The 26483-nt window shown below is 43.7% G+C and overlaps 1 protein-coding gene across 4 annotated transcripts; it reads left to right on the forward strand.

The window, feature by feature from the left end:
* The first annotated feature begins 3329 nt into the window (after window positions 1-3329).
* inpp5b (inositol polyphosphate-5-phosphatase B) lies at window positions 3330-26446 on the forward strand. Of its 4 annotated transcripts, XM_018741165.2 has the most exons (23): window positions 3330-3589; window positions 4733-4808; window positions 4905-5002; window positions 5255-5284; window positions 6266-6376; window positions 8824-8976; window positions 13136-13232; window positions 13610-13774; window positions 15165-15266; window positions 15445-15559; window positions 16035-16151; window positions 16390-16577; window positions 16872-16983; window positions 17195-17304; window positions 19391-19526; window positions 19628-19738; window positions 20345-20510; window positions 21552-21787; window positions 23143-23253; window positions 24513-24597; window positions 25261-25388; window positions 25505-25616; window positions 26017-26446. In XM_018741165.2, the coding sequence occupies exons 3-23, from the start codon at window positions 4930-4932 to the stop codon at window positions 26124-26126; spliced, it is 2568 nt and encodes an 855-aa protein (XP_018596681.1). In that variant the 5' UTR covers window positions 3330-3589; window positions 4733-4808; window positions 4905-4929; the 3' UTR covers window positions 26127-26446. The 4 variants fall into 4 exon arrangements, with proteins under 4 accessions (XP_018596681.1, XP_018596684.1, XP_018596682.1 ...); XM_018741168.2 differs by lacking the exon at window positions 3330-3589 and having other exon boundaries at window positions 3610-4808; XM_018741166.2 differs by lacking the exons at window positions 3330-3589; window positions 5255-5284 and having other exon boundaries at window positions 3610-4808.
* Window positions 26447-26483: the final 37 nt, after the last annotated feature.

Consider the following 26483-nt stretch of genomic DNA (forward strand, 5'->3'; position numbering starts at 1 on the left):
GTCCTTGCTAAGAATTTTTATTTTATTTCACCATTCTTTTGGCAAGCTAATTTTCAGAAGCAACCAAAAAAGTTAGATGTTAGAGTTCAGAATAAATCATGCTGAGATCAGATTTCAAAACCCTAACAACCTAAAGTATATTTTCCTGCAGGGACATGAAACTGCATGCTTACTCATACTGTATGTCAATGACAATAACTACCTTTTCCCCAATATTTTGCAAATGTACATTTAATCTTTGTCACATTATGTTATGCATTTATTTTCCCTAGTGAACCCAGACAAAGCCTTGGCTTCACTAAAGGCTTTATTGACCCTGGGCTGCTTGTTGAGAAAACACACATATCGAGTTATGGTCTGTTTTCGCGGCAAATACCAGTTCATCTACAGGGGCTTTGAGTTACACCAAACCAAACACTTTTCAGTCTGGGCAAAGAAGCAAAAGCTGAGCAATCATTACAGACTGCCTCCACTGTCAAGTAACTGGGCCAGAACAGCTTTTCCAGGCATATTGACACACTTTATGTTAAACGGAACCCTGTGGCTTGGTGAACTGTCAAACAATGCCAAGCCAAACGCACTTTACTAATGTAAACCAAATTTAACCTGAGAAGTACACTGCTTTATCACAGGGTTAGGCTAATAACCTGTCGGCACTTCAGGTCTGTATTTAGTGAAGCGTATTCTCAGAGTATAAATCTTGTAGGCTATAATCTTGCAATGCTTCAGCTCAGTATCCATTGTTAGCAGATATCATTACACAACCGATAGTTTGTAATCATGAAAATATACATATATTCATATTTAAATTAAATAGTAGGTATAATTTTTTAAGAATTATATGTGAAGAATTTTTGTTAAACTGTATATACTGTAAAAAAAATGCATGATTCTTTTTGAAATCTAATCAGTTAGAATTGCTCTGAAATGCCTATTAATCTCCTCTATGTGGAATCTCTAAATGTGAATATTCCTGTGATAAACCATTTAAATCCAACTCACAAGATGAGTACTGTTTTCTTTACCTTTCTTTCCTAAGCACTTAACTCCCAGCTAATTAAACCTTTCACTGGACCCCTTTAAAAATCTCTTTCACCTATTTTGAATAGGTAGAAGAGCATCTAAGCTGTTTTTCCATTAAAAAATACTCTGTGTACTATGAAAACTGGTCTTCTGCTCATTGTGTGCCATCAATGGTCTAAACACATTGTGCAAACATGTATGGATTATCAGTGGATGTTGCACACCTGCCATTTGTTGATATTCAGACCAGAAATACAACTAAGAACCTTATAGATGACCAGCATTATTTTGTTTTCTGCATGCAAACAATGATGTTAATGAGGGAGTGTTTTTGCATGAGCTTTCAAACAATTTTTGTTATGTCAGTTTTGCAAAATGAGTCGTTGAAAGTGTCCATTTATAGAAAGTGTATCATACATTGTTACCAACTTTGCCAAGTTTTACTCTTTTAAAGTGGTTACCATTCAAATGATTATCACTACTGAAGAAACAATAACATGGAATACTGATGTGAAAGAAGAAGATAGAATTTCCATGATTCATGATCTGTGCTTGAATTTTAAGAATTGCTAGATGTAATGGCTTTTTTCATAAGTACCGTAATTAGTACAGAAGATGAGACACGCTTTAATATCCAACCTCAGAAAGTAATAAGTGCATTGGTTGTGTTGTTACATCTAGTTCAACTCAAAGCAACCACTCTGCACGTGGGAAAGAGAAAGACAGAATGATGTGTAATAGACCAGAATATGATCCCTTCATTATTTATTTATTTGACAACTTTGCAATGATTTACCCATTTTTACAGCAGGGTGTTCTTACTGTAATTCAGAACTGCTAAATCTTTCTCAACATTCATGAGGGGTCTCAAAACATTTTCTTTCAGAATCAATTCTCCTGTGTAAAAACCCAGCCATTTAGTGCAAGGAACTCTCTGTAGAGCTGCAAGAAAGAGCTGCATCAATGCATAAATCTTCAAAAAGGCTATAAAAAATTACAATGCATTGAAGGTTCCCAGATGCATACTGACCTCCATCATTGGCAAATGCAAGAAGTAGTATTTTAACCAACAAGACTCTTCAAAGGTTTGGCTTTCCAGTCAAACTGGGTTTTTCGGTAGCAAGGGCATTGCTCAGCAAGATGACAATGTAACCAATGGCCATTCTAACAGCTTCTGAATTCCTGTGTAAGGATGGGAGAACCTGCCAGAAGGACAACTGTCTCTGTAGTACTTGGTCAATCAGGTCTCTTGACCCTGGTAGAATGGCTAGACAGACGTTCAGAGTTTGCCAAACACCACTTACAAAACACCATTTACAGGACTCTCGGAGCATGGGAAAACTCGATTATCTGGTCTGATGAAACAAAAATTGGCCTCATTGCCAAATGCCATGTCTGTAAAAAATCAGGTAAAGCTCATCACTTGATTACTAGCTTTCATACAGTCAAGCATGGTGGTGGCAGCATCATGCATTTCAACCGAGACTGGAAGACTGGTCTGGACTGAGGGAAAAATGAGCAGAGCCAAACACAGAGAGGTCCTTGAAGACAACCTGCTCCAGAGCGCAAACAACCTTCGACTCGGGCAAAGATTCACCTTTCAGCACGACAACGATGTGAAGCACACAGTCAAGATGACGCCGGAATGGCTTTTGAACAAGTCTCTGAACGTCCTTGTGTAACCCAGCCAAAGCCCAAACGCGAACCCCGTCGAAAATCTGCGGAGAGACCCGATGACTGCAGGTCACCGACGTCTCCATCAAACTTGAGAGAGCTTGAGAGGATCTGTGAGGAAGAATGGGGGAAACTGGCCCAACTCCTGCTTGCCTTGTGCAGCCGGTGGGACAGGATACCCAAAAAGACTCAGCTGTAACTGCTGCTAAAGGTGGTCCTACAAAGTACTGAAGAAAGGGTCTGAATACTTATGTAAATAGGAGATTTCAGCTCTTTATTTTCAAACAAAGTTGCTGAAATTCCTAAAAACATCACCTTTTCATTGAGTCTCGTGCGTCAGACGGTGACATGTCAAAGAATTAATTCCGCCGTGTATTTTGAAACAAGTGTGAAACAAAGTGCGGAGGAAGCGAAGGGTCTCCTCGGTACTTTCTGAAGGCACAGAATTAAGTGTTTAGTGGAGCTCAAGCGCCGTTTTCCCGCCTTCGCTAACTGATAAATGGCCGTTACGCGAGTTACTTTGCGTCCCTTTCCGTCCCTTTCCGTCCTCTGTCTCAGCGTCCGGCGAGTCCGCGTCACAAGTACCCCCCCCCCCCGCGGAGGGAAGCTCGCGCCTCGGACGTCACCAGCGCCTTGAGAAATCAGTGCGTGGCACCAGTGTGTGTGTGCGCGCGGAGGAACGGAACGGGACGGGACGGAACGTATCCGCTCGTTCCAGCCACACAAGTCGTCGCACCGCGTTTATCGCTCGCTCTGCTTTTTGTTTTGGAGCTTTATTGTTTAACGTTTCCTGACGCGACCGCTGACCTGACGGGCTCTTTCTTTTTTTCCACTCATGGACCAGTCTGTGGCGATTCAAGAGACTCTGTCAGAAGGCGACAGTTGCATCATAGTATCCTCTTCTTTCGCAGAAATCATCATTATCATCATCATCATCATGTCGCGAGTGTCGCTCAAATGGCTGCTCGCCCTACGGGTGTAACACGTCGCTGCTGCTGTGTTTTATGAGTAGTCAGTCTAGTGTGTGTCTCGACTCGCGCGCAGTTACTCAGAGTTAGTTAGCGGCACTTCTTCGTTCGGAAACGGAAGTTTCACTTCAGGCCAGTCCTCGGCCCGCGGAAAGAAAGGCCTTGAACACCGCGCATTTCCCTTTCGTTTCGCCACTGCCGAATTCCTCCTCGTTGTCGTCTAAAATATTGCAGAGTGTGCATTTCGTCTTCGTCCGTGCCGCCTAATAAACACATATGTAGCGCGAGCGTCGGGTGGCGTAACTGCCGCCGCCGCGCATGCGCACTGCGCTACTTCGCGCCTACTGCCGTGTCGCTGATGGGCCGCTGAGTGTCGGTACCGTTACGCCGGAGGAGTGTGGAAACACGCGCGTTTGTAAGCTGCTTTGCGCGTCACGTGCCTTACTCTGTGTTTACGCCTGCATTGGAGCACTGAGAACGCGCAAAGCCAAAAATCGTGTATGCCGATGTCGAAATCTTAAGCGGGATTTGCTGCTACTACGAATCAATCAGTAGCAGCAGCAGCATAGAGTACACAGTAGTAGTAGTAGTAAAGCGCCACGTGTTGATGAAAAATACACTGTGATTACTCATAAAGAAAGAGTAAAACACACCAACGAGCACGATGACGATTACATCGATGGCGGGAGAACACAAATGAACTGGGAAGGAGGAGGATGCTGAAGGAGTGTGTGCAGAATCTCGTGCCGCCCTGGCTGGGAAGGGCGATACAGGCAGCTCCTGTCCTGTCCTGTCCTGGCCGGGACTGGGTGTGTTCAGGAATATCCCCCCACGTGTGCAAATCCATTTTGTGTGCAGGAGTACTGCAGGTCACCTCCGGAAAGCTGAGACCGCTTAAGTCGAACGTGTGAAAGATGAGGCTGCGCTGCACAAGTAATTTCGTCACAGTGTACTGGAGCTCGTAAACTCTCAGTGCGTTGTTCACGCCGTTGTTGCTTTAAACACCAGTGGTAACCCTCCCACCATTCTCATGTTTCATCCTTGACTTAAGGGCTGTAAACATGCAGCTCAATGTCTCCTCATTGTGGACAATGTCACGGAAAGCAGGCTGCTGGGCTTGGTGGAGCATACCGGAGCTCACGCGTGAGTCGATCCTTTGGCCATCCTATATTTTATTTTTCTCTGCCCGGTGATCCTACTTGCATCTGAAGTGTTGTGGCTAACTTTTATCTCCCAAAGGCTTTTCATTTTTAATCACAGAAGAATGGCTATCACCGGTGAAGATGTCACTCTGGATGAGATCATTCCTATTTCCCATGACTTTGAAATTGTGGAAGGTGTGTGACTTTCTGATCATTGCAATTGAAGGCCTTCGCTTGTCTGTTAATTCTAAGACGATATCATTTTAGATGTAGCGTGTGCACATGTGCATGTTTTGGTAATGGAATAATAACTTTAGAGGTACTTCACCACACGTGTGACTAAGGGTTATGAGTATTAGCAAGAGGGATTTAATTTCATGTCCTGTGAAATCATCAGTTATATGGCTGTAATCTACAGATTAGACCTGATTTACTGTTTTTCCCTAGTGTACTCTCCTGATGACCTTGCAGTTGTCGGTGAGTTTTAATTTTTTCCTCCTAACATACTGTTGACTAGCTGTTTTGACCTATAAATCTCAGTTACATTTTTCCTGTGAATTGTTTCTATTTTTAGTATCGTAAAGCAGAGGCAAGAACTTTGTGGTACAGCCAGTAAGTACTAAGACGGGACGTAGTGTAGCACTGCTGTGGTTGCACATGCACAGCAGTACCACACAGTGACAGTCTTAAGACTTAGTAACTGTACGGAGTGTAGGTAGAACTGCCCACAAAATACTTTAATAAGCTCTGTGGTATGAAATTCTTCCAAGAAGAAAAACTAGCAGTTTTAATTCAGTTTATAAGACTGATGTCTTTTCAGATCAGCATGCCATTTTGGAGATATTTACATAGTATTTACAAAGTCATTATCTGCTAAGAGAATATTTTTCTCTTTAACAAGCAAAATTAATTAAATGTCTCTTTTTTTTTACCTAATTTAAACTGAGCATACAAAATTTTGAATTTTTTTATAGAGTGGTCTTTTCAGCATAGTGATGGAGAGTACTGAACAATAGATGCAAACAGGGCAGTGACAGAAGCAACAATAATGTACTGGAAATTTGGAGAAGTAAACCACCTGGCACCTGAGGAGAGGAAAACAAAATCTCCCAATCATGAAGAAGGGGAGAAAAATAAACCTCTGGGGGTCCAGTTGCCAGCGGCTGCCCACCCTTTCTGGGCATTCTGCTGTAAAGACTGAGAACCTGTGTAGATGTGTCTGTAGCTAAAACACCAGTACACTGGGCAACACACAGTTACAGTCTGTGGAGACAACAAGCACAGTCCAATCCCAGGAAGCTGATTCTGTGGGGCTAGTAAATGGTTGTCAGTTCCCAGCATCTGGCTGGTACCTTCAAAATAGTTCACTGAACTGGCTTACTAGTCTTGTAAAGTGAGAGTTTGTAGATTCACGCTATATTCTGGCTTTGTTTGCTGTACCTCTCCTCTCCTGTGCAGGTGCTGACACCAGAGTGAGAGTGCGGGGCCTGGAGCTGGAGCTGGAGGTTCGATTACCGTTTGGCTCACACACTCGCCTCTTCCTCCATGAAGTCAACAAAGCCTGGAGCGGTAAGATGCAACTTCTCCATCTGCCTGGGAGCTGCATAGGTCTGTTCAGTGGCATGTTGGTGTAAATGTGTGAAGTTTGTGGGAATTGGCAGAATCAGCAGGCTTTGCTAACTAGTCAGTACAGACCTTTATCAGGATTTAAAAATGCAGTTGTAAATTGTGTAACTATGCACTATGTCAGTAATAAAATAATCCAAAATAAATGCCAGGATTTGTTATTTTACTTTTCTCAAACCTTTGCTGCTTTTGTGTTATTTCAGCATTTCATTCATCCCATGTCACTCTCTTTATTCAAGTCAGGCCACAGTGACCTGGATGTGAACTCTAAAGGTGGCATGGTAACACAACACCCTGGATGGGATAAAAATCTATAAGAAAGTGGTCACAGATAAACTTGTGCACTCAGAGTCATGGGTACAGAATTCTGCATCACCCTTAACTACAGTTACATGTACATTTATTCGTTTAGCAGACGCTTTTGTCCAAAGCGACGTACATCTCGGCAAAAGTACAATTTATGCATTACATTGAGAGAAGGAGACATAGCTGCAGGCATGAAAGTCTCAAGTAAACCTAGTTTGTTCCCTACCACTTGCTGCACCGAGGTTCATCGTTCAAGTAGGTGTAACTGAGAGTAAGTGTAAGTGTAACTGAGTAACTGAGAGTCTGAACAGTTTACTGTTAAGTGACAGAAGATGACAATCAAGCTGCGCTCGTCTGTGGTCATTACTGTACATTGTGAAACTGTATCTGTTCTCTGCGTGACAAGAAATGAGTGAGTGAATGAAGAAGGGAGGAAGTGAAAGACCCAAGCACATGGGCAGCGCACAGAAAATACAGTGCTTGAGAGCTCACATGCATCTTTGCTTTTGTCAGCTAGGTTATGGTGATCTTCAAAAGTACAGAAGTACAAAAGTTTCACAGTAGGCATCATTACAGCGCTAAAATTCATAGCCACAGTAATAGTAGCCCAACAGCAGTATGAGCAAAACCTTCGACAGAGACACTTGATTCTCTAAACCGAGAGTACAGTAAACATTCCTGAAACTAAGAGCTTTCACATCACTACTCAGACCTGCTTGGGAGCATTTTTTCAGTTCATCAAAATGAGGAGGCGAGAGAGCATCCTGTCTTTTCTAAGGTTTATTTAAAGGGGCCAAACCTTGTAGTCACTTTGAGCAGGAGAAATACTCCATACTAACCGTGTGCTTTGTCCACACACAGAGTAAAGTTTCCACCATCGTTTTTTCTGGACACTGAGCGCTGGTATTTTACGGTGTTCTCAGCTATGAAAGCAGCACTACAAAATGTAGTTTGTATTCCCCTCCCTTCCCCTTGCCTGTCATTTTTCTTGTAAGTATAATTGTATTGTAATTACTAATTATGAGTGCTGTCATGTTTTTCATCTAATAGAGACACGACACTCTTGTTACTGAGCCATGTATAGACATATGATGGGCTGAAAGGTCGATGATGAAAAGACAGCAGTGATACAACCTGTCAGGGACTAAGTGCGATGCCCCGAAAAAGAAACAATCCCGTTGTTTTCCGATACGACTAAGAAAAGAGGTCTTTACGTAAAGTCGGAACTGTGAACTAGCCAACTTTCTGAACTTTAAACTTTGAACAAGCAGGCAGTACAAACAGAATCTGTAGTATGTGTAGCAAAGGTTTTAATCTGGTTTACAACCATTTTATGGCACATTTTATGTCAGCGTGGTGTAGCTGAAGTTGGAAGGTGAGCTCACTGTTATACATGTGCGGTCTTATTGTTCAGAACGGGAGCACATTGCAGACCATAATAATAGTAATGGCAACATCTGCAAATGAGAGTCAAGTGAAAAAACTGTACAAGTCGTGGGGGGAGGGGCTGCTAAATACAGAGGGCAGGTGAGAATGAAGGAGAAGAGAGAGGGTGTGTGCAAAGGGTTTGTGCGGAGTTCATCACTGATGCTTTCGGTCGTTGGCCTTTGTCGGGTTTAAATTGCGGCATCTGATGCGTTGCTTCACTTTTGGACAGACATCAGTGCAGGCTGTTGGGGAAGCACAATAGATCACCTGCAAGCAAATGGACAGCAAGCTTTCTGGGGGTGAGCAGTGGCTGCTGCGAATGAGCACACGTTCGTTTCGAAATGCCAGCAGCTTTCTAAGCGTGTCTTCTCATGTGGTTACACAGACTCGGTGCGGTCTCCAGCAAGGGGAAGCTCACATTGCAGCCTTAGAGTAAAAGCTGAACAAAGGTGAAAGATTGAGGCGTGTGCTGCAGAGTGCTTTCGCGTTGTGCTGGAAGTGAGCGTGACAGTGCCGTGTTCCTCTCATCACGTACGATTAAAAAGGCCGTACGTACATATATACACGCATTCGTAGTTTATGAGCTATGTCTGCTGTGCGTGTGTTCACCTGTGTGTCATCTCCCTACCGCTTGATCTCCTATGCTTTGCACACAGAAGTCTGCAGGAAATCTGTGAGCAGTGTGCCAGCGTCCCAGTTTGAGTGGCTCTCCGAATACCACAAGTCCTCCAAAATCTCTGGCCTGGACAGACTGTCCAGCATGTGTGAAGGAGCAGCATTCCCCAGGATGAACCAGTTTGCAAAATCACGTGGGTCATGTTTCCTCATCTGTTCTTTCAGCATGTTAGTGAACTCTGAGAGTATTTTTTTAAATGTTTAAACTATTTTATCAACTGTTTAAATTGATAAAGGGGTTCCACACATGTTCCGTGATCGGGAGCCCAAACTGTGTTAGTAGGAAGATGCAGTGATGTTCTGATTACCTTCAGAGTGCCTTCTTTGGTCGAAAGCTAAGCTGGTGTGTACCATGAGGACATTTGGTTGTGTCCTTGCAGAAAGCAGCGCATAGGCAGTAACCAGGATTACCTCATCACCTGTTTCCTATTTAGTCACAGTGCATGGTAGGTAACACTAAACGTCATTGTTTTACCACAGCTCCAGTGTGACGCTGCCACCTCATAGTGCCTGGGCTGTTTGGGCATAGATTCGAATCTCACCTATTCTGCATGCAGTGGGCATGTTCGCCATGTGTTTCTGTAGGTTTCCTTGAGGTGCTCTCGTTTCTTCTCACACTCCAAAGACATAGGCTTCGGGTGAACTGGGGAGTCTAAATTGCCCGTAGTGTCTGTCTGACTTATTGAGTGAGTGAGTCTCTCTCTCTGCGCACAGATACCCTGTAAGGGACTGGCGTCCCAACCAGTGTGTACCTTTGGCTAGCTTTGCATCCTGTGTCTGGAATAGGCTCCAGACCTCAGTGACCCTGATTTGGATGTGTGCAAGAACTGTTTCACCACAGTTTGTCTTATGTTTGAAATTATGTGACTGTCCAGACGTCCTCTCATGAAACTTACTCTCAAAACGAAGTTGTCTGTTAACATAGAAACATGTTTGAAAAATCAAATATGCAAGGAATATGGCCTTGGAAGCCTTAAAAAAATTCAGAGAGAAGAAATTTCTGGGTAATTTTTTTGTGAGGTGCATAGTAGCTTGTGTTTCAACTTATGCTTGTGCTGGATAAGCAATGCATACAAATGAGCACTTTCAGAAAACGAATGCAGGATTGGGAACCTGTAGTTTGCAGTAGGCTGGGTAGAGGTTGTAGGTACGTTCCATTTACACACCGGATCCGATCAGCGCTGTTCTGGTGGGTGCCGAAGCGACGTCCCTGCTGGCACATTTACCATCTGGGTGCGGAGTGCCTCATGTCAGTGTTGTGGACATTACCTTTTCAGTTGTTTTCTCACTGTCCTGCTGTCCTTGTGGCTTTTACCTCTTTCTTACAGTAAACTCATTTCTGCCACTTGCAGGACCAAAGGTTGTTCTCTTTCTGACACCTTTTGTCCATAGCGATTTGCAGTGTTTGTATAATAATTTAAGTATTTACGGCTATTTATGGAATTATACAGCTGGGTGAATTAAGCGCACATTGGTTTACCCTACTTTTACAGTACATTCAATTTATTTTTTATGTTTACAGAGCACTTTAACACAGCACAAGGCAAGAAAAACAAACACATCACATAGAAGACACTTGACTACTGACTTATCATAATATAGTACTTTTATAGAGCTATTAGTATGCGTACTGGCCACGGAGGAAAGGAACAAAAACTCCCAACTGAAAATTGAGGGAGAAAAAAGCCTCCGGGGGTCCAAGTGGCAGTGGCTGCCCACCCCAACCCAACCCAACCCAATCCCAATCCCAATCCCAATCCCAATCCCAATCCCACCCTAACCCCAACCCGGGCATCCCAGATTACATGAGGGAGCGGTGCGCTGTCTCGTAGGGGCTGTGATGGCAAGTTACCTTTGTTCTGTGGCACATCATTATGGGTGTTGACATGTAAGAGGTGGAGGACGTTCAACTCGTAGTAACGTACGGTACCGTACCGTAGTGTACCGTACTGTAGTAGAGTAGGGCCCATCCGTCGCTCGGGGCTCGATTGCTCTGGTCTGGTCAGGTTTCGCTTGGCTCGTTTCATTTAAGACAGACGCGCACACACACACACACACGCACACACAAACACAGAGAGAGAGAGAGAGAGAGCGCCACACGGACCAGGAAACGGTGGACAGCGCAGTGGGACATGTCTAATGTCATCGAGCAACATGGTAAAGAAGAGGGCAGCGGCGCTACGTTCTGTTCCTCGCTCACCGTTCGTTCGGTGTAAACTGCACGTCGCCGAGCTGCGTACCACCTCGTCTCGTCTAGACTAGAACTCCGTCTTTAGTCTTCGGTGAAGCCTTTACCTTACTTTTACCTTTCTGACTAGTGTACGGCACGAGACACTGTTGCTCAGCGGAGCCCAAACGCGTCCGATCGCGGCGTCATTGATCGGTTCTGGAGAAGCGCGCGGCCCTAAACACTTCAGTCCCGCGGAGCTCCTTTGCTTCGGTCGGCCGCGGGCGCGCGCTTCTCCATTCGGCGCGGCGCCGGGCTGCGCTGCTGTGTGCGCGTCACCGAGCGAGCGCCTCGCGCACGCGTCCCGCTCCGTCACCGCCGTACGTACCGCGCGCCGCAGTGTCCGCCGCACCTGCGGGGTGTGTGCCTGGGCCGAGCCGGCCTCGCGCCCTGCTGTGCTTTGGGGGGGGGGATGATGATGATGATGATGATGATGATGGGCTCCGGAGCACCGCGATCCCCCTCCCTCCCTCGGACAGGTCCGTACCGTCCGTAGTGCGTGAATCGGTCGGCGAGACCCGGGCGGAAAATGATCATGTCCGTGTCGGTGAAATAGGGATAGGTTAGATTAGGTTAGGGTTACGAGTTCGAGGTGGTTCTTAAGGAGGGAAACATGTTGACGTGATGGAATCCGAAGGGCAGCAGGACTGGAGGCGACAGCGCCTGTGTCTCCTCATTGCCTCAGGTGCCACACATGGTACTGGTGTACCGGTGCACTCTTGTGTTAGCATCCTTCATAGCCATAAAAGTCCTTTTTAAAATTTAAAAAAAAAAAAAAATGCAAGCGGCTGTCTTGTTTCTCTAACTTTTACCAACACACACGCCAACTGAAACTGAGGTCACGGCAAGCCGGAGCCTAACACGGGGCGCGAGGCCGGGAGGGGACGCGCCCGGGAGGGGACGCCAGTCCGTCGCAAGGCAACCCAAGCGGGACTCGAACCCCAGACCTACCGGAGAGCAGGCCCCGGCCAAACCCGCCGCGCCACCGCACCCCCCCTCTGTAACTTTTAAATTAGTGTGAAAATGTGCCCGCGTGTAGGTGCGCAAACGCATCGGTGGGCTCCGAGCGAGGCCTGGGAAAAGTGTTAGAAAAAGCGCGTTATGGGCACTTCAGCTGTACAGGCGGGCGTTGCAGCTCACACCTTCCATCTGCGCTGCCTCTTAGTCACAGAACAAACAAAAGTGCTCAGGAAGAAAAATACTGCCGTGTACGGTACCTGTCTGTAGAAGCGGATAGTCACGTGCTTGTCGGGAGGCTTGAAAAGAGGCTCGCGGTGCTTTTTGATCTGAAGACGCGCTTAGTGAGCCGCATGAGTGCTGTCTGATAAGCATCACACGGACGTGTTGCAGGCCTGTTTTCTGAGGTACAGAAACGGAAACCGCAGCGCCTTGCAGAAATGTACTATATATGTGTATAGTTTTCTTTAAACTCTCCAAACATCTGAGCATTTCTCGCCGTTGAGCTTTTTGTGGTACATTTACATTTGTTCACTTAGCAGATGCTTTTCTCCAAAGCAACTTACAATGCATACTATGTAGTGTTATGAGCCCACACACCTTATTCACCGTGGTGACTTACACTGCTAGATACACTACTTACAGTGGGTCACTCATCCATACATCAGTGGAACACACTCTCTCTTCTGGAGGTGTCTTGGGCCTAATTCAGTGAAACATCAACGAAGGAAGGTGCCCACTTGACAACCCCAGCAAAGTGCTTGCGGGGGCTCCCGGTGAGGAGGGTAGTATCTGTCCGTGATGTGGGCTGATTTGTAGGTGGAGGGAGGTATTCTGAGGAGGGGTGAGTGGTATATATGGTTTTAGGAGGGATGGAGTACTGGTGGCATGGTCGGTTTGTGTTCAGCCCCCTTAATTTTGGCACAAGGGTTTGAACATCTTTCCCTGTGTAATACTGTATGAGATGGCGATATTAATCATCATGTTTCTCTGGCCTAGTGACCCTCTCACCTCATATACTGTCAGGCATGGGCACCTAGCCATAAGAAGCCCTCCATTTTTTTATTTCGTTGTTCCTTTCATAGTTTCTTCCGTTTCTCTGCACCTAGGGAGATTGTTGGCAGTAGATGGGAAAGTGGGGCCAAAAGAAGACGGGAAGGTGGACGGCGGAGGGCGCTCTTCGAGCGTGGAGAACAACACTGAAAGGTAAGAGGCTACGGGAAGGGATTGTGGGTCTTTATCCCACAGAGTGACCCAAAGCAGGTGTTGGAATGTGCATGCAATGCTTCTAATGAAAAGTCTTTCCAGAGGGCTTTGTGGGGGAAAAGTACACCAGCTCAGTGCTTTTTCCCCGTGGGACCTGCAGCCAGCAGCTCACTGCAGGCTCTTAGGTTGAGTTATTTGAATCATTAGCATCCTTTGCTCTGTTGGTTGCAGGTGGGTCAGAATACAGCTTGCATGTGCTTGTCAGAGAGGTTGTCATGTAAAGTTAGCCCAAGGTGTTTGTGCTGATGTTTCATACTTTACGTCCAAACAACTATTGCTCCTCCACATTCACAGCCCACCTTGCCATCCCTCCACAGGAAAGGGAAGGGCGAGGACCGGAATGACCTGGTGCGCTCGTCCAGTCACACCATGTCCAACAAGGCTCAGATGCTCACCATGCCCCAGTTCGGCCTGCGGGACAACCTCATACGGTGTGAGCTGCTCAAGAGTGAGGAGCTCTACACCTACGTCAAGAACTTCAGGCGAGTGTCCTGTCTGCACCTGAAACATGTGGCTACATCAACCCTGAGTTCCGCCTTGACAAGGTGCTTAACTAGGCCCACAACTATTGATTGATTTCATAATCAAGTACTCTACCAATTATCCTGATGATTAATCAAGTAGTTGGGTAAGAAAAATACTTTTATATTTTGTTAAAAAGAAATACAAAACACCCAGTAGAGGAAAAACTGTTGGAGGAGAGAAAAAAAAAATGATGGCATGTCTCTTAAAATAATTGCTTTGTTTAGTTTCATTTAAAACAATTGTTGGTTTTTAAGTGGCATATTTAAATGGAAAATACAATCTAAATCTGCTAGCCAAACCTGTTTATTTCCAGAAATCCACTAAGTAACCAAAATATATTTCAGAATACTTTCCAAGGTACCAAACCAAATACTAAGGCACAAATCAACTAAAATAAATAAAAAAATAAATCACCATTGCTTTGCTTGTTTTATCAGTCTTAGAGTAGAAGTAGTGCAACTTGAATTTCAAAACTGATAACTTAATCCAAACAATTTACATTATTGGATAACCAACTTTACAACGATTTACCCCTTTATACATCAGCCTATTTTTACAAAGTACCACAGTGGTGCACCAAGTAACGATGTTGTTTAGGCATAGGTTCGAATCCAGTTCATTCTGTGTGCAGTTTGCATGTTCTCCTGGTGCTCCCGTTTCCTCCCACAGTCCACAGACATACAGCTCAGGTAGATTGGCGATGCTGAATTGCCTGTAGTGTGTGAATGGGGGAATGGGTAAGCGTGCGCATGTGTGGCTACCCTTCGATGAGCTGGAGTCCTGTCCCGGTTAGGGTTAAGAAAGCTCCACGTGTCAAATGGTGCACAAGTTTCTCTAACCATGAAATGGAAGATAATGTTTTGAGGATAGGTTTGATGACTGCAGACTATGTTCCCTCAGTAATAGGGTGGTTCTTCTTGTTCCCAGTCCTTCGTACATTCTCCTTCATCATCAAAATGTCTCGCATGTACACAGCCCCAAGACAGCACTCAATTTTGTAGTGTTAAGCACTATTCATGTTTGTTCTTTTTTATTTAGCTGAAAGTTTTCTATGAAGCAACTTAGTTACACTACTTAATATGATCTTCCCATTAATACAGCTGAGTAATTTTTACTAGTGCTTTACTAGAGCAGTTTATTGAGAATAGCTATTAAGAGGCCTGCAGTAGGAGCTGAGATTTGAACCTGGGTCCTTCAAGCGCACGGTGGAAGCTCTAACCATTATGCTAACTGGTACCTCTGATACATAGTATATAGAAGTGAAAGGCATAGAGCATGAAATAATGAGTGAAGCCGAGCAGCACTTGTCACTTCTTCTGCTTATTATTCAGTTGTCTTTCTCCATAGGTTTTTTGTAGGCACGTACAATGTAAATGGCCAAGCCCCAAAAGAGAGTTTACGACCCTGGCTGAGCTATAGCCCTGATCCCCCAGACCTCTACTGTATGGGGTGAGTAACTCCTCAATTTGCATTCAAGCTCCTGCCTCTCCATACACCTCCACAGCTCCACAGACCCCAGATAGCTAGAAGGGGGATTGAAGCCTGTGTAGGAGGGTTCTGATAGTGGCAGGTCGCTGGTAGAGTGGGCAAAGTGCTGGGTAATAAACCATTCCCCCATGGATCACAGCTTTCAGGAGCTGGACTTGAGCAAGGAGGCATTCTTCTTCAACGACACTCCCAAGGAGTCCGAGTGGATGAGAGCTGTGTCAGAGGGCCTCCACCCAGATGCCAAGTACGCCTTAGTAAGGACCTCCTTTCTTTGCATCTCAACCACTGTCTTTAACTGTGGGATTGAGGAGGTAGTCTGCTGCTGTAGTGTGAAACCCTGCTCAGCTTTCACTTATTCTCGACTTTTAAAGCTCTGTGCACATAAGACTAATGCACAAAGTAGCTTTTTAATTTGCACTGGAGGAGGATGTTGGCATACAAGAGATACTGATGACCTGGCCTCAAAATAATGGGTAGTATGTTGCCTGGTAAAAATCAGTTTTTCCTTAAATTGCACATCAAAAAATATAACTGCATCATTACATTCTGCTAATATATATGTGCTTACATATATATTCATTAAAGTTTTTTAACTGTGGTATTGCTAGCCAACCTGAATGTTGGAATCATTAGAATTTTTTTGACTGACTCTGGACTTTGACAACAGTGAGGGGTGTTTTCTTACCTGGCCCTTCCTCTTCTCTGCCCCCTTCCCCCTACGTGGGCCAGGTCAAGCTGGTGCGTCTCGTGGGGATCATGCTGATCTTCTATGTGAAGAAGGAACACGCTAGCTTCATCTCAGAGGTGGAAGCAGAGACTGTGGGCACAGGCATCATGGGAAGGATGGTGAGTGGAAGTTATGTAAAGTAAGAGAGTTGGCGACGAGAGAATATGAGTTAGCTGTCAGTCTGATGTCTTGTCGGCGCATCCTGCTAAACTTCAGTCAGGGGAATGTATCCATTATACAAGGATGAAGGGTTTTTTGAAAGTCAAACATGATAAACCCAACAAGATTGTCCTGGAGTGCTACTTCTATATCTCATTTCTCTGATTACTTCATTACATCACACCCCTTTCTGTCTAGGGCAACAAGGGGGCAGTGGCCATCCGCTTCAGGTTCCACAACTCTGACATTTGCGTGGTCAATTCACACCTGGCAGCACACATTGAGGAGTATGAGCGCCGTAACCAAGATTTTAGGGAGATCTGCACCCGCATGCAGTTCCGACAGGGAGATTCCAGCCTGCCGACACTCAGCATCATGAAGCACAAGTATGTGAGGCTTCATTGGCCATAATCGCACTTGGGTTTCCAAGCATCAGTCCATTTTCTTTCTGTGAGGAGTTGTAAGATTTACCTTTGAGTCATTTTAAAAGATATCGCACAATTTCTGCTATTTTGTGTCAGCTACTAAAAACCTTGGCTCCTTAGGTCCTGTTTTGATAAACTGGTTATTTCTGGAAGACAGTGTTTACTGTAGAGACAGCTGCAATATGTGAAAAGTCTAAAAAAAAAAAAAAAAAAAAAAAAAATGTTTATAAAAGCAAATGCTTTGTCTTCTTTTAGCATTGTTCTTTGGCTTGGAGATCTGAACTATAGGATAAGTGAACTTGAGGTGGATGAAGTGAAAAACTTAATTGCCAAGAAAGATTTTGAAACTCTGCACAGATATGACCAGGTAAATCTTTTGCCTAAAAGCTTCCCAGTATGTAAAGGTCCATCATTGACACTTAAAGACCGAATGCCATAAAAATCATGATGTTAGAGTATCCTTCTGTGAAAGTCTTCCAAAAGCGCTCATAACAGGGCTTGCTCGTGCTGCCTTTAACACTATTTTAGAGCGAAAGAGAAAACAGGATTGTTGAGCAGTGCTGTTTTGTTTCCCTCAGCTTAAGAGGCAGATTGATGAAGAAGCCGTGTTTAAGGGTTTCGTAGAAGGGGAGATTGCTTTCCAGCCAACGTACAAATATGACACTGGGTCAGACCAGTGGGACACCAGGTAATAGTGAAGAAGATTTGGTTGCCATTTTATTCACTTGTGAGATGTTCTAACCCAGGGTGAATTGCATGGCCATATTGAAGAAAATTCAGTGCATGAAATGTGTGTTGTCTCATTTGTGGAGTTTGTCAGAATTTATACAAAGACCAAACAAACTGCACATCTGATAAAGCAAGTGATTTGAGATTAAGTACATTAAAACTTCCTGCATGTTGGCTATATAACAGGCAGTCCCTGAGTTGCGAACATCTGACTTACGTACAACCCATCTTACAAACCACCCCCTTACTTTACTGACCGGAAGGGTTGTTGTTGTTTTTTTTTTTTTGTCACCCTCAAGTAGCAATCAAATGAAAACTTCATAATTAAGCCCATTATATTAAAAAATTTGAGTTACTGTATATACAATGGTTCGTAATAATAAACGGGCGCTACTTTGCAAAGCGCATCAAAACATTGTGCATCTACAGTGGTTTGTCAGCTCGTGGACAGGACACATAAGCCTGAGGTAGGACAGACTATCTTCTTTTCCTGTTAACTGTCTCATGTGTTACTGTATTTGACTTTAATGTTTTTTGTTTTCACCTTCCTAACCATGGTACCAAAGCGTAAATGTGGTGCAAGTGATGGTTATGCATCCAAGAAAAGGAAAATGGTCACAACTGAAAGAAAAAGACAAAATAATAACACAAAAGGTGAAACGCCAATGAACAATGGAAAAGTGAACGTTAAATTTTCTTCGTTTTGCACTCTCTCTCTCTCTCTCTCTCTCTCTCTCTCTCTCTCTCTCTCTCTCTCTCTCTCTCTCTCTCTCTCTCTCTCTCTCTCTCTCTCTCTCTCTCTCTCTCTCTCTGAGAGAGCACTCGGCTACAAAAGACACTTCTTCCCAGTTGCGAAAACTCACTCCAGACAACAACCCCCCCACACTGCTCTTCAGGTCCTGTCCCTCATTGTTCCCCAGTCCCGTTCCACTTCTCTTTGATAACGACTGCCCGCCTTGTCTCTCGACCATGATTTCAGATCCTCGCCAATGTTCAGTTCGCTGATCGACCAACCATTCACCCGTTTCCGACCACGAAAACACATCTAGTCCTTTGATTCTGAATAAACGAGCCTGCACTTGGGTCCAGCCTCCTCCGTGTCCTCTGTTCATCATGACAGTAGTAACATTTATCTCTTTATATGTCTCTTTCTATTATAAATACTGTATTTATATTTAAGGTTGTTGTTGTCATTACATTGTATTATTATTATTACTCTATTGTTAAATTAAAGAGGGGGAGGTTTTGGTGGTGCCGCAGGTTTGGCCAGGTCCTGCTTTCTGGTGGGTCTGGGGTTCAAGTCCCGCTTGGGGTGCGTTGCAATGGACTGGCATCCCGTCCTGGGTGCGTCCCCTCCCCCCTCCAGCCTTGTGCCCTGTGTGGCCGGGTTAGGCTCTGGTTCGCCGTGACCCCGCTTGGGATAAGCAGTTTCAGTCACTGTGTGTGTTATATTAAAGATGTTTTAGTGTATCCAAAGTGTTGCTTTAATGTTCTTTATGTGTAGAAAGGTACACGATATACAGTATTTTTAAGTCAAACATTTGACAAATTGACATTAGATACCCACCATACCTGACTGTTCAGACCTGCGTCAAAATGCGACTTAAGGACAGACTGAGGACACGGAATTTCTTCATAATTGGGGGAGTGTGTGTGTGTGTGTGTGTGTGTGTGTGTGTGTGTGTGTGTGTGTGTGTGTGTGTGTGACAAAACTTCATATCCAGTGGGTCAATCAACTGGATACAGTTATGCCTCCCTGAGAAGAATTTGTACATTCACTTCTGGAATAGAGGGAATATTTAGTCTCTTCTCCGAGACACTGTTCATATTTCTTTTTCATAGCCCTTCTAATATTTAGCTTTCCAAAGTGCTTGCACTATTGTTTGAGGCAGCAAGGTGTAATTCTATCAGATGTAGAAAATTTTGAAGTTTAATCAATGCTGGGTGTATAATTAGTGTTGTACATCAGGAGTCAGAATCCTGCTGTTGCTTTGTGTGTGCCGGCACAAGTGATGTCTCTTTCTTCATGCCCCTTCATCATGCAGTGAAAAGTGTCGTGTGCCAGCATGGTGTGACCGCATCCTGTGGAAGGGTAAGAACGTCCAACAGCTTACCTACCAGAGTCACATGACCTTGAAGACCAGTGACCACAAGCCAGTCAGTTCACTGATGGAAGTTGGGGTGAGATGATCCTGCTCCATAATCTCTTAAATGCTGGTCCAGCTGTGTTTCTCCACTGGCCTTGTCTGGGAGTTGATTTGTCACCTTCCCGTTGCTTCCAGATTAAGGTGGTCAACGAGGACTTGTACAAGAAGACGTTTGAGGAGATTGTACGAAACCTAGACAAGATGGAAAATGAGTGCATTCCATCCGTGTCGTTATCCATGCGAGAGGTGAGCAGGGTTTTGCCAAACGTTCTGTCTGATGTCCATGTTGTGGTATCAGAGCTGTCACTCTTTGTTTAAATGGTCATCCAGGTACTGAAAAATGCATTATTGCCAGGATTAGTGCAAACTTTGTGTCATAACAGTTTTATCCATCCATCCATCCATCCATCCATCCATTTTCTTAACCACTTAGTCCTTCTAGGGTCGCAGTGGCAATAGGAAGAGTAGAGAAGCTCAGGCGTCCCTGTCCCTCACAACTTCCTCCAGCTCAACCCAGGGGATCCCCAGCCGCAGTTTTATCCAAAATGTTATTTCTAGCTAAATCTGTTGTATATTTTGTAGTAAGAATGTGTATTCTGGAGAACAACTGACAAACAGCCTGAAATTTTTTTGGTCTATGTTTTGTCTTGTGATTCTTCATTTAACCACCTTAGGTTCTACTGTAAGTCTTGACTCAGTATGGTTAATATTTTACAAACATCAGTGTTCTCACTCCTGCAAGTCAGATTCTCGACAGCCACTGGATTCTACTGCATTCTGGAGACTTAGTGTAACCTCTTCCATGGCTTTCCCACCCCCCATCCCCTGTCCCTATTTCACTCCTCCTTGCAGTTTCACTTCAGGGATGTGAAGTTCATGCAGCGTCAGGTGGAAATGCTGACTGTTTTCAACGATGGACAGGTGCCCTGTCAGTTTGAGTTCATCCAGAAGCTGGATGAGCCCTCTTACTGCAAACCGTGGTTAACAGCCAACCCATGCAAAGGTTTCCTTGCCCAAGGTGAGTGCCAATTCTGATCTCTTAAAGCTGTCCTTGATCCTGGGTCCAGTCCAGTAGGGTGTAACATAATGGTTAAGGAACCAAAAAGTTCCTTAAGTCACATAATCTGGTAGAAGGAGAACAAAACTTGGAACCCTGTACAATGAAAGTAAAATGATGAGTTTGCATGTTCTTTCACGTTTCCTACATCTTGATGGGTTTACCGTTGGAGAAATACAAAGGATGCTTCAGTCAACCTTGTCTCTTTCCAAACATGGTTGGGGATCCAAAAGGGTTTGGGTAACCGTCTTGTGGGAGTATTTAGGTCACACAATTGCTCTGTGTGATCAAATAATGGCCAAGGAATATGAGACCATTTTACAAGACCAGGTGCACCCTGTGGTACAAAGACTGTTCCCCTGTGATATTTTCGTACTCAACAATGTTAATGGCCTCTGCAGTCACCTGATTTAAACAGCATCAGACTTTTATGGGAAGTTCTGGAGCAGAGAGTGCAAAGCAGATTTCCACCCTCCTCATCCCTCAAAGAAATGGAGGCTTTTCTTATCGAAGAAAGGTGCAGAATCCTACTACATACTGTTCAAGACTTGTATGATCACATTTCAAGAAGGACTGAAGTTGCTCTGAATGCAAAGTGTTCCCCTGCTCCTTATTAGATCTTTAATACTAATACAATGTTAGGTGTTTCTGCTATTTTGTCTGCCCCTGTCAGTTAACACAGTTGATGCTTCTCTGTATTCAAGTATACAACATGCATGTATAGGTGGCAAATAGCAAAGTTGTCAAAAAAGACTTGCAAGCCAAGGAATGTTCATCTATACCCCTCTGAAAAGATTTTGCTCTTGCTAAATATGCAGTTCTATGATTGAGTGAAATGTAGGAGGGTGAGTGTAGAGGCTGTGTGAGTAATAATTTATTAAACGATCATCTGTATTTCCTCAGATATGGATTTTGTTTATTGAATGTATGACTGACTGGTGTTTAACACAACCTTATGTATCCAAACACACATTAAAGAACTGCATGTTCTGCTCTGTCCAGGTAGCAGGATGGATATTGAACTGGAGGTGTTTGTGAACCGCTCAACAGCCACACAGCTGAACTCAGGCTGCCAGCAGATAGAAGATATCTTGGTGCTGCACTTGGATCGGGGCAAGGACTACTTTGTTTCAGTTACAGGCAACTACCTGCCTAGCTGCTTCGGTACAGCCCTCCACACTCTGTGCCTTTTAAGGGAACCCATCCAGGAAATGCCCCTGGAAACCATCAAGGAGCTGGTGAGCTCATTCTCTTCTTCACAGTTACATTGCATTTATTTATTTAGCTGATGCCTTTTTCCAAAGGGACTTTCACTGTTTACCCACTTATACTTTATGCATTGGGTAAATTATTAGAATTTTTTTAAACTCAGACATGCCCATCCAAGTTGTTTGTTTCCATACAGAATTTGTAGTTTTGATATTAATTTCACGTCCAATGGAATGTTTTTGCAGTAATAAGTCTGTAATCTGCTGCCAGTCTCACAATCCATCAAGACGCTGTGCTAAGGAAACAAGTCGGAACATCTGGGACACGGACTCTTTTGCTCTTTAGACCAATTGCGGGAATGTAGCAGAAGCCAATATTTGTATGCTTTATTTTTAACTAGAGTAAAACAGGATTACACACGGGAAGCTTGGGGCTTGGTTTTTCCATAACAAGGACAAAGTATTTTCAAGTGCCATTCTCAAATTTCATATCGTTTTATTGATAGAGAACCTGATGGCAATTTAAAAGGAATTTGAAATATATTGCAAACCTTTGTATTCATAGAGTAACTTTGTTTTTTTTAATTGTGATCAGGATGAGGAAAATGTCTCATTGAGGTTCTGATTATTCAGACAGAACAGTTTCAAGATTTCTTGTTTCTCAGCTTTTAATCAGGCTCTTTACAGTGAGTGACACATGGTGTTCTTTATATTTAGAAAATGAAAAATAGGTATTCTTGTACAGGAAAAAACAGCAAGCCAGCCTTGGTGGCTGGGCATCCCTCCAAACATAAGAGTAGAGTCTGTAAGACTGGCAAATTATGAGCATCCCTTGTTTCCATGGTGTGTGCAGTAACCAGGGACAAGGGCCCAGAGGGGAATTAAAATTGCAAAACAACTGGCTAATGGTGATGCTGAAGCATGAGAGGCAAGACAAAACGCTGTTTGTTTTTTTTTCCTTTTTTTTTTTTTTCTGTTTTCGCTTTGTATGATCATAGCTTGTGAAGCACATCTCTAGGGTCTGGGCTTTGTGTGATGTGGTTTCCCTCTTATGAAACTGCACACTGGCACAAAACACTTTTCACTAGAAGATAAGCACTAGTGCTGCATGTTTGGGCTGTTTCAGCTGTAATAACAGGCTTGACCTGTGTCCACTCAAGATAACATGGTGATTATTTTCAGCACTGAAATACGCAACAGTGACTAGTTGATAAAGTTGCTTGTCTTTCTTTTTTAGCCTCACTATAATAAATATAATTCTGTTTTATGTATGTCTTTGTTTGGACCCTGAATGGAAAATGAGTTGATGGCAGCAAGTACCATAATGGTTAATGAGCTGAACTTGTGATGAAGTAGTTACTGACCTTTCTGTTGTTTATTTGAAGGCTAAGATCTTGGTTGAGGATATCAACAACTTGATGACAGAGAAGCCCCTGGACATTCCTAAGGAGATCTGGATGATGGTGGACCATCTGTACCGCAATGCCTCCAAACAGGTCTTTGTCTCTGGGGTGGGCTGTTGTGTCTCAGGAGCATTGCACATTTTCTGGCAAACGTTAAGCAAGCAGACCTGCTCTGGTGGTGTATTGCTGCCAACCTCTGGTCCTGGTTCAAGTGAGCTTTGCTGAGCTAGCCATGGCAACAGCCAGAGAAAAGGAGGAATGCTCTAAACCCTGCCCTAGTTGACGTGACGTGACCTCCGAGGTCGACAGGCTTCTGTGCTGTTGCGGATGTGTTCTTCCACAGATGGTTCCCGCACCCAAATCACGGGGTAGATGAGGACAGCTTGTCATCGTGTCATAGAGATGCAGTCCAGCTGCTTTCATGCGTTTCTGTGATGCTTCTCTCATTTTACACTCATTTCTTTTCCTTTTTCAAAAATTGCTATCTTTGGTCAGGTTGTGCTCAGTCACAGGTTTTCTTCTAGCATTGTGTTTGTAAATTACAGCACTAAATATTACATAACACAATTTCAGGAAGTTTCAGGTAAATTCATTTTCAAGTGTTCTGAGTTCATCAGTCTTTTTTTTTTTTTTTTTGTTCGTTCGTAGCTCAATAGATAACAGATTATGGTGCCCTAGAAGAACTGCAGAGGACATTACAAAATAATTTGCAAAATGTACTTCAGTGTTTGCTAAAAGGAAACCCTTCCTGCGTTGAGTATTACCTAATGTCTGCTCTGCAATTCGATGGATGTGAAGAGAATAGAGGGATGTATTTTTTCTACTTAATTTGGGTGATTGTGCCAAGTTGTCTAGGTTAATTTCACTTGCTCTGCCTGTTTCCATGGAGATGTGGATAACGTAGTTGAACTCTTTTGCATGGTGCATGTTGGCCAATGGTAATTCTGCAGCTTAACACCTCTTTCTTCACTGCCTTGTGTTTCTCTGTAAGATCACGTTGATATGCCTTTTACTTAAGACAGAGTACAGAAAGGCTGCCTGGGTGGCCTGTGTTTTTATTAAAAAAAAAAAAAAAAAAAAAAACTTGCTACCCTCTGTTAAAGGAACGGGATGAAGTTGATCACTGGTAATGAATGCAGTAACGTAGTTAGGAGTTCCCAGAGAAGGAACACCTTCCTACCCAACATGCCACGCCAGTCGTGTGATATAGAGCAGTGCCTCAAGTGACACGTGGTGCGTTAATGAGTAAATGTAAAAGTATTTAAAATGGGTTCAGCCAATGGTAGGAGCCTTTAGCAGTTGAAGCCTTGTTTTCAAAAGAGGCTTTAATTTGCATTGTTACTGTGTTCCAGGAAGATCTCATGCAGCAGCCAGGGCTCAGAAATGAGTTTGAAGAGATCCGCGATTGTCTGGACACGGGGACACCGGATTCTCTGCGTATCCTGCAGTACTTTGTTCATCACAAGTGGACGTGTTTGTCTCCCCACCCCCCTTCAGTACACTTATAGCTGGTTGCCCCTGTTTTGAGGGATCATTTTCCAATGGCTTCTTTGATGGTTCCCTTTCCAATTGTCTAGGCATTTCTGTCAGAACTACCCTCTGTGCGATGGTATCTGCTCTACTGCCCTCAGCTAAAGTGTGTCAATGATTGTTTATACGCTAAGATAAGGACATACATTAAAAAGAAGTTTTTGCTTTAGTTCATGAAAGTTGTGCTAATTTAGAAATTAAGTTTAAAAACATGGTTGTCTTTCAAATTAAAGTTTTCATTGGCTGCATTAGTTTTTAGCAGTAATTCAAAAAAAAAAAAATGTATAGTATAATGTATTCCACCTACTTGGAATGCTGAATCATTAAGAAACCCTATAATCAATATGGCAAAGTGATGCAAGATGGTAGTGGGTTCTAATTGCTAGCACAAGGGTGCACTTGGGTAAATTATTGGGTAAATGGTTTGTTACCTTGAGTTAACAATACATCGTTCTCTTAAGCAGTTTGTGGAAGGCAGCAGATGCCATGTACTTGTACTGTAACTGAAAACTGTAGTGTAACACAGTGATGCTCCACATGGCCGTGTCCTTGACTGGAGCTGACTCTCAGCGGGAAGTAACCACTCTGTGGCTGAAGCCCTGCTCCTCTTCCTGGAAGTCCTTCCAGAACCTGTGGTCACCTACTCGCTGTACCAACAGTGCCTCGACAGCTCCTCAAACCATGCACTCAGTAAAAAGGTAAAAAGACAATGAGTACAAGTTAAAAACCATCTTGTACTTTCCTCCATGCTCTTCGTCTACCAGTTAGTCTGTCGGATGTTAAACTCTTCCCGTTATACTTTTTGTTCCTTTAGGTTATATCGATGCTACCTCAGTGCCATAAAAATGTGTTCAACTACTTAACGGCATTTCTGCGAGAGCTGTTGAAGAATTCTGCACACAATCACTTGGATGTCAATATTTTAGGTAAGAAAGAAGATGGACACATTTTTGCAATGGGTCTTTGCTCCTGTTCCTGAAGACTTCTACCAGAAATGCACAGACAGCCTCCTGAGTGCGTTAAATACAGCACCAAAACTAGGCCCTGGGAAACACTGCCATTATGTTACCTTTTCGTCCGTGCATCCCCCATGACTTGTGCTGCACTAGATCAGTGTTCATCTATATCTTTAACTGCTTTTTTTTACTTTTAAATAAGCAAGTGTAGGAGAACATACTTGCGTTATAACATTGAAGATTCATTCTGCTCGTACTAGGGTACGTGCATGGATAGACAGTGTTGGGATTACTAATGGTTGTTGTGTCCCAAAAGGTATAATTCCTCCAAACGGAGTGTGATGGAACTTGCACCCTTGTTGTCCCACAGCAACCATCTTCGCCCCTTTGCTTCTGAGGTCACCCAGAAAGCAGGACCTTGGCGAGAAAAGGAAGACCCAGGATTTTCTCCGGCATTTCCTTGACCCAGACCTTAAATGAGCTGAGCTGAGTCTGCAAAGACTGCTTTGGCGCGAGGAGTCATTAGCTTCTTGTGTAGCACAGTATTTTTATATTTACAATGAAACTTTGTACTGGCATAAATAATGCATTTCAAATACATTTTCATTTCACTTATGGGATTTATGTCAAGCAGACATGATTTTAACACAAAGATGTTAATTTGTCATGAAGAAGCTGTAGAAAACTGACATTACAAAATGTATATAATATACATAGTATTTAGATGTTATTTAAAGATGCCTTTGTACTGTTCTCCTATGGTTTGTAAAGAACGGCAGTTTCTTTTACATATAAAATCTTTTACAAACAGCTCTGGTTTTTTTTTTTTTTTTTTAA

Source organism: Scleropages formosus, chromosome 19 (genome assembly GCF_900964775.1).
Source record: "Scleropages formosus chromosome 19, fSclFor1.1, whole genome shotgun sequence".
Lineage (NCBI taxonomy): Eukaryota > Metazoa > Chordata > Actinopteri > Osteoglossiformes > Osteoglossidae > Scleropages > Scleropages formosus.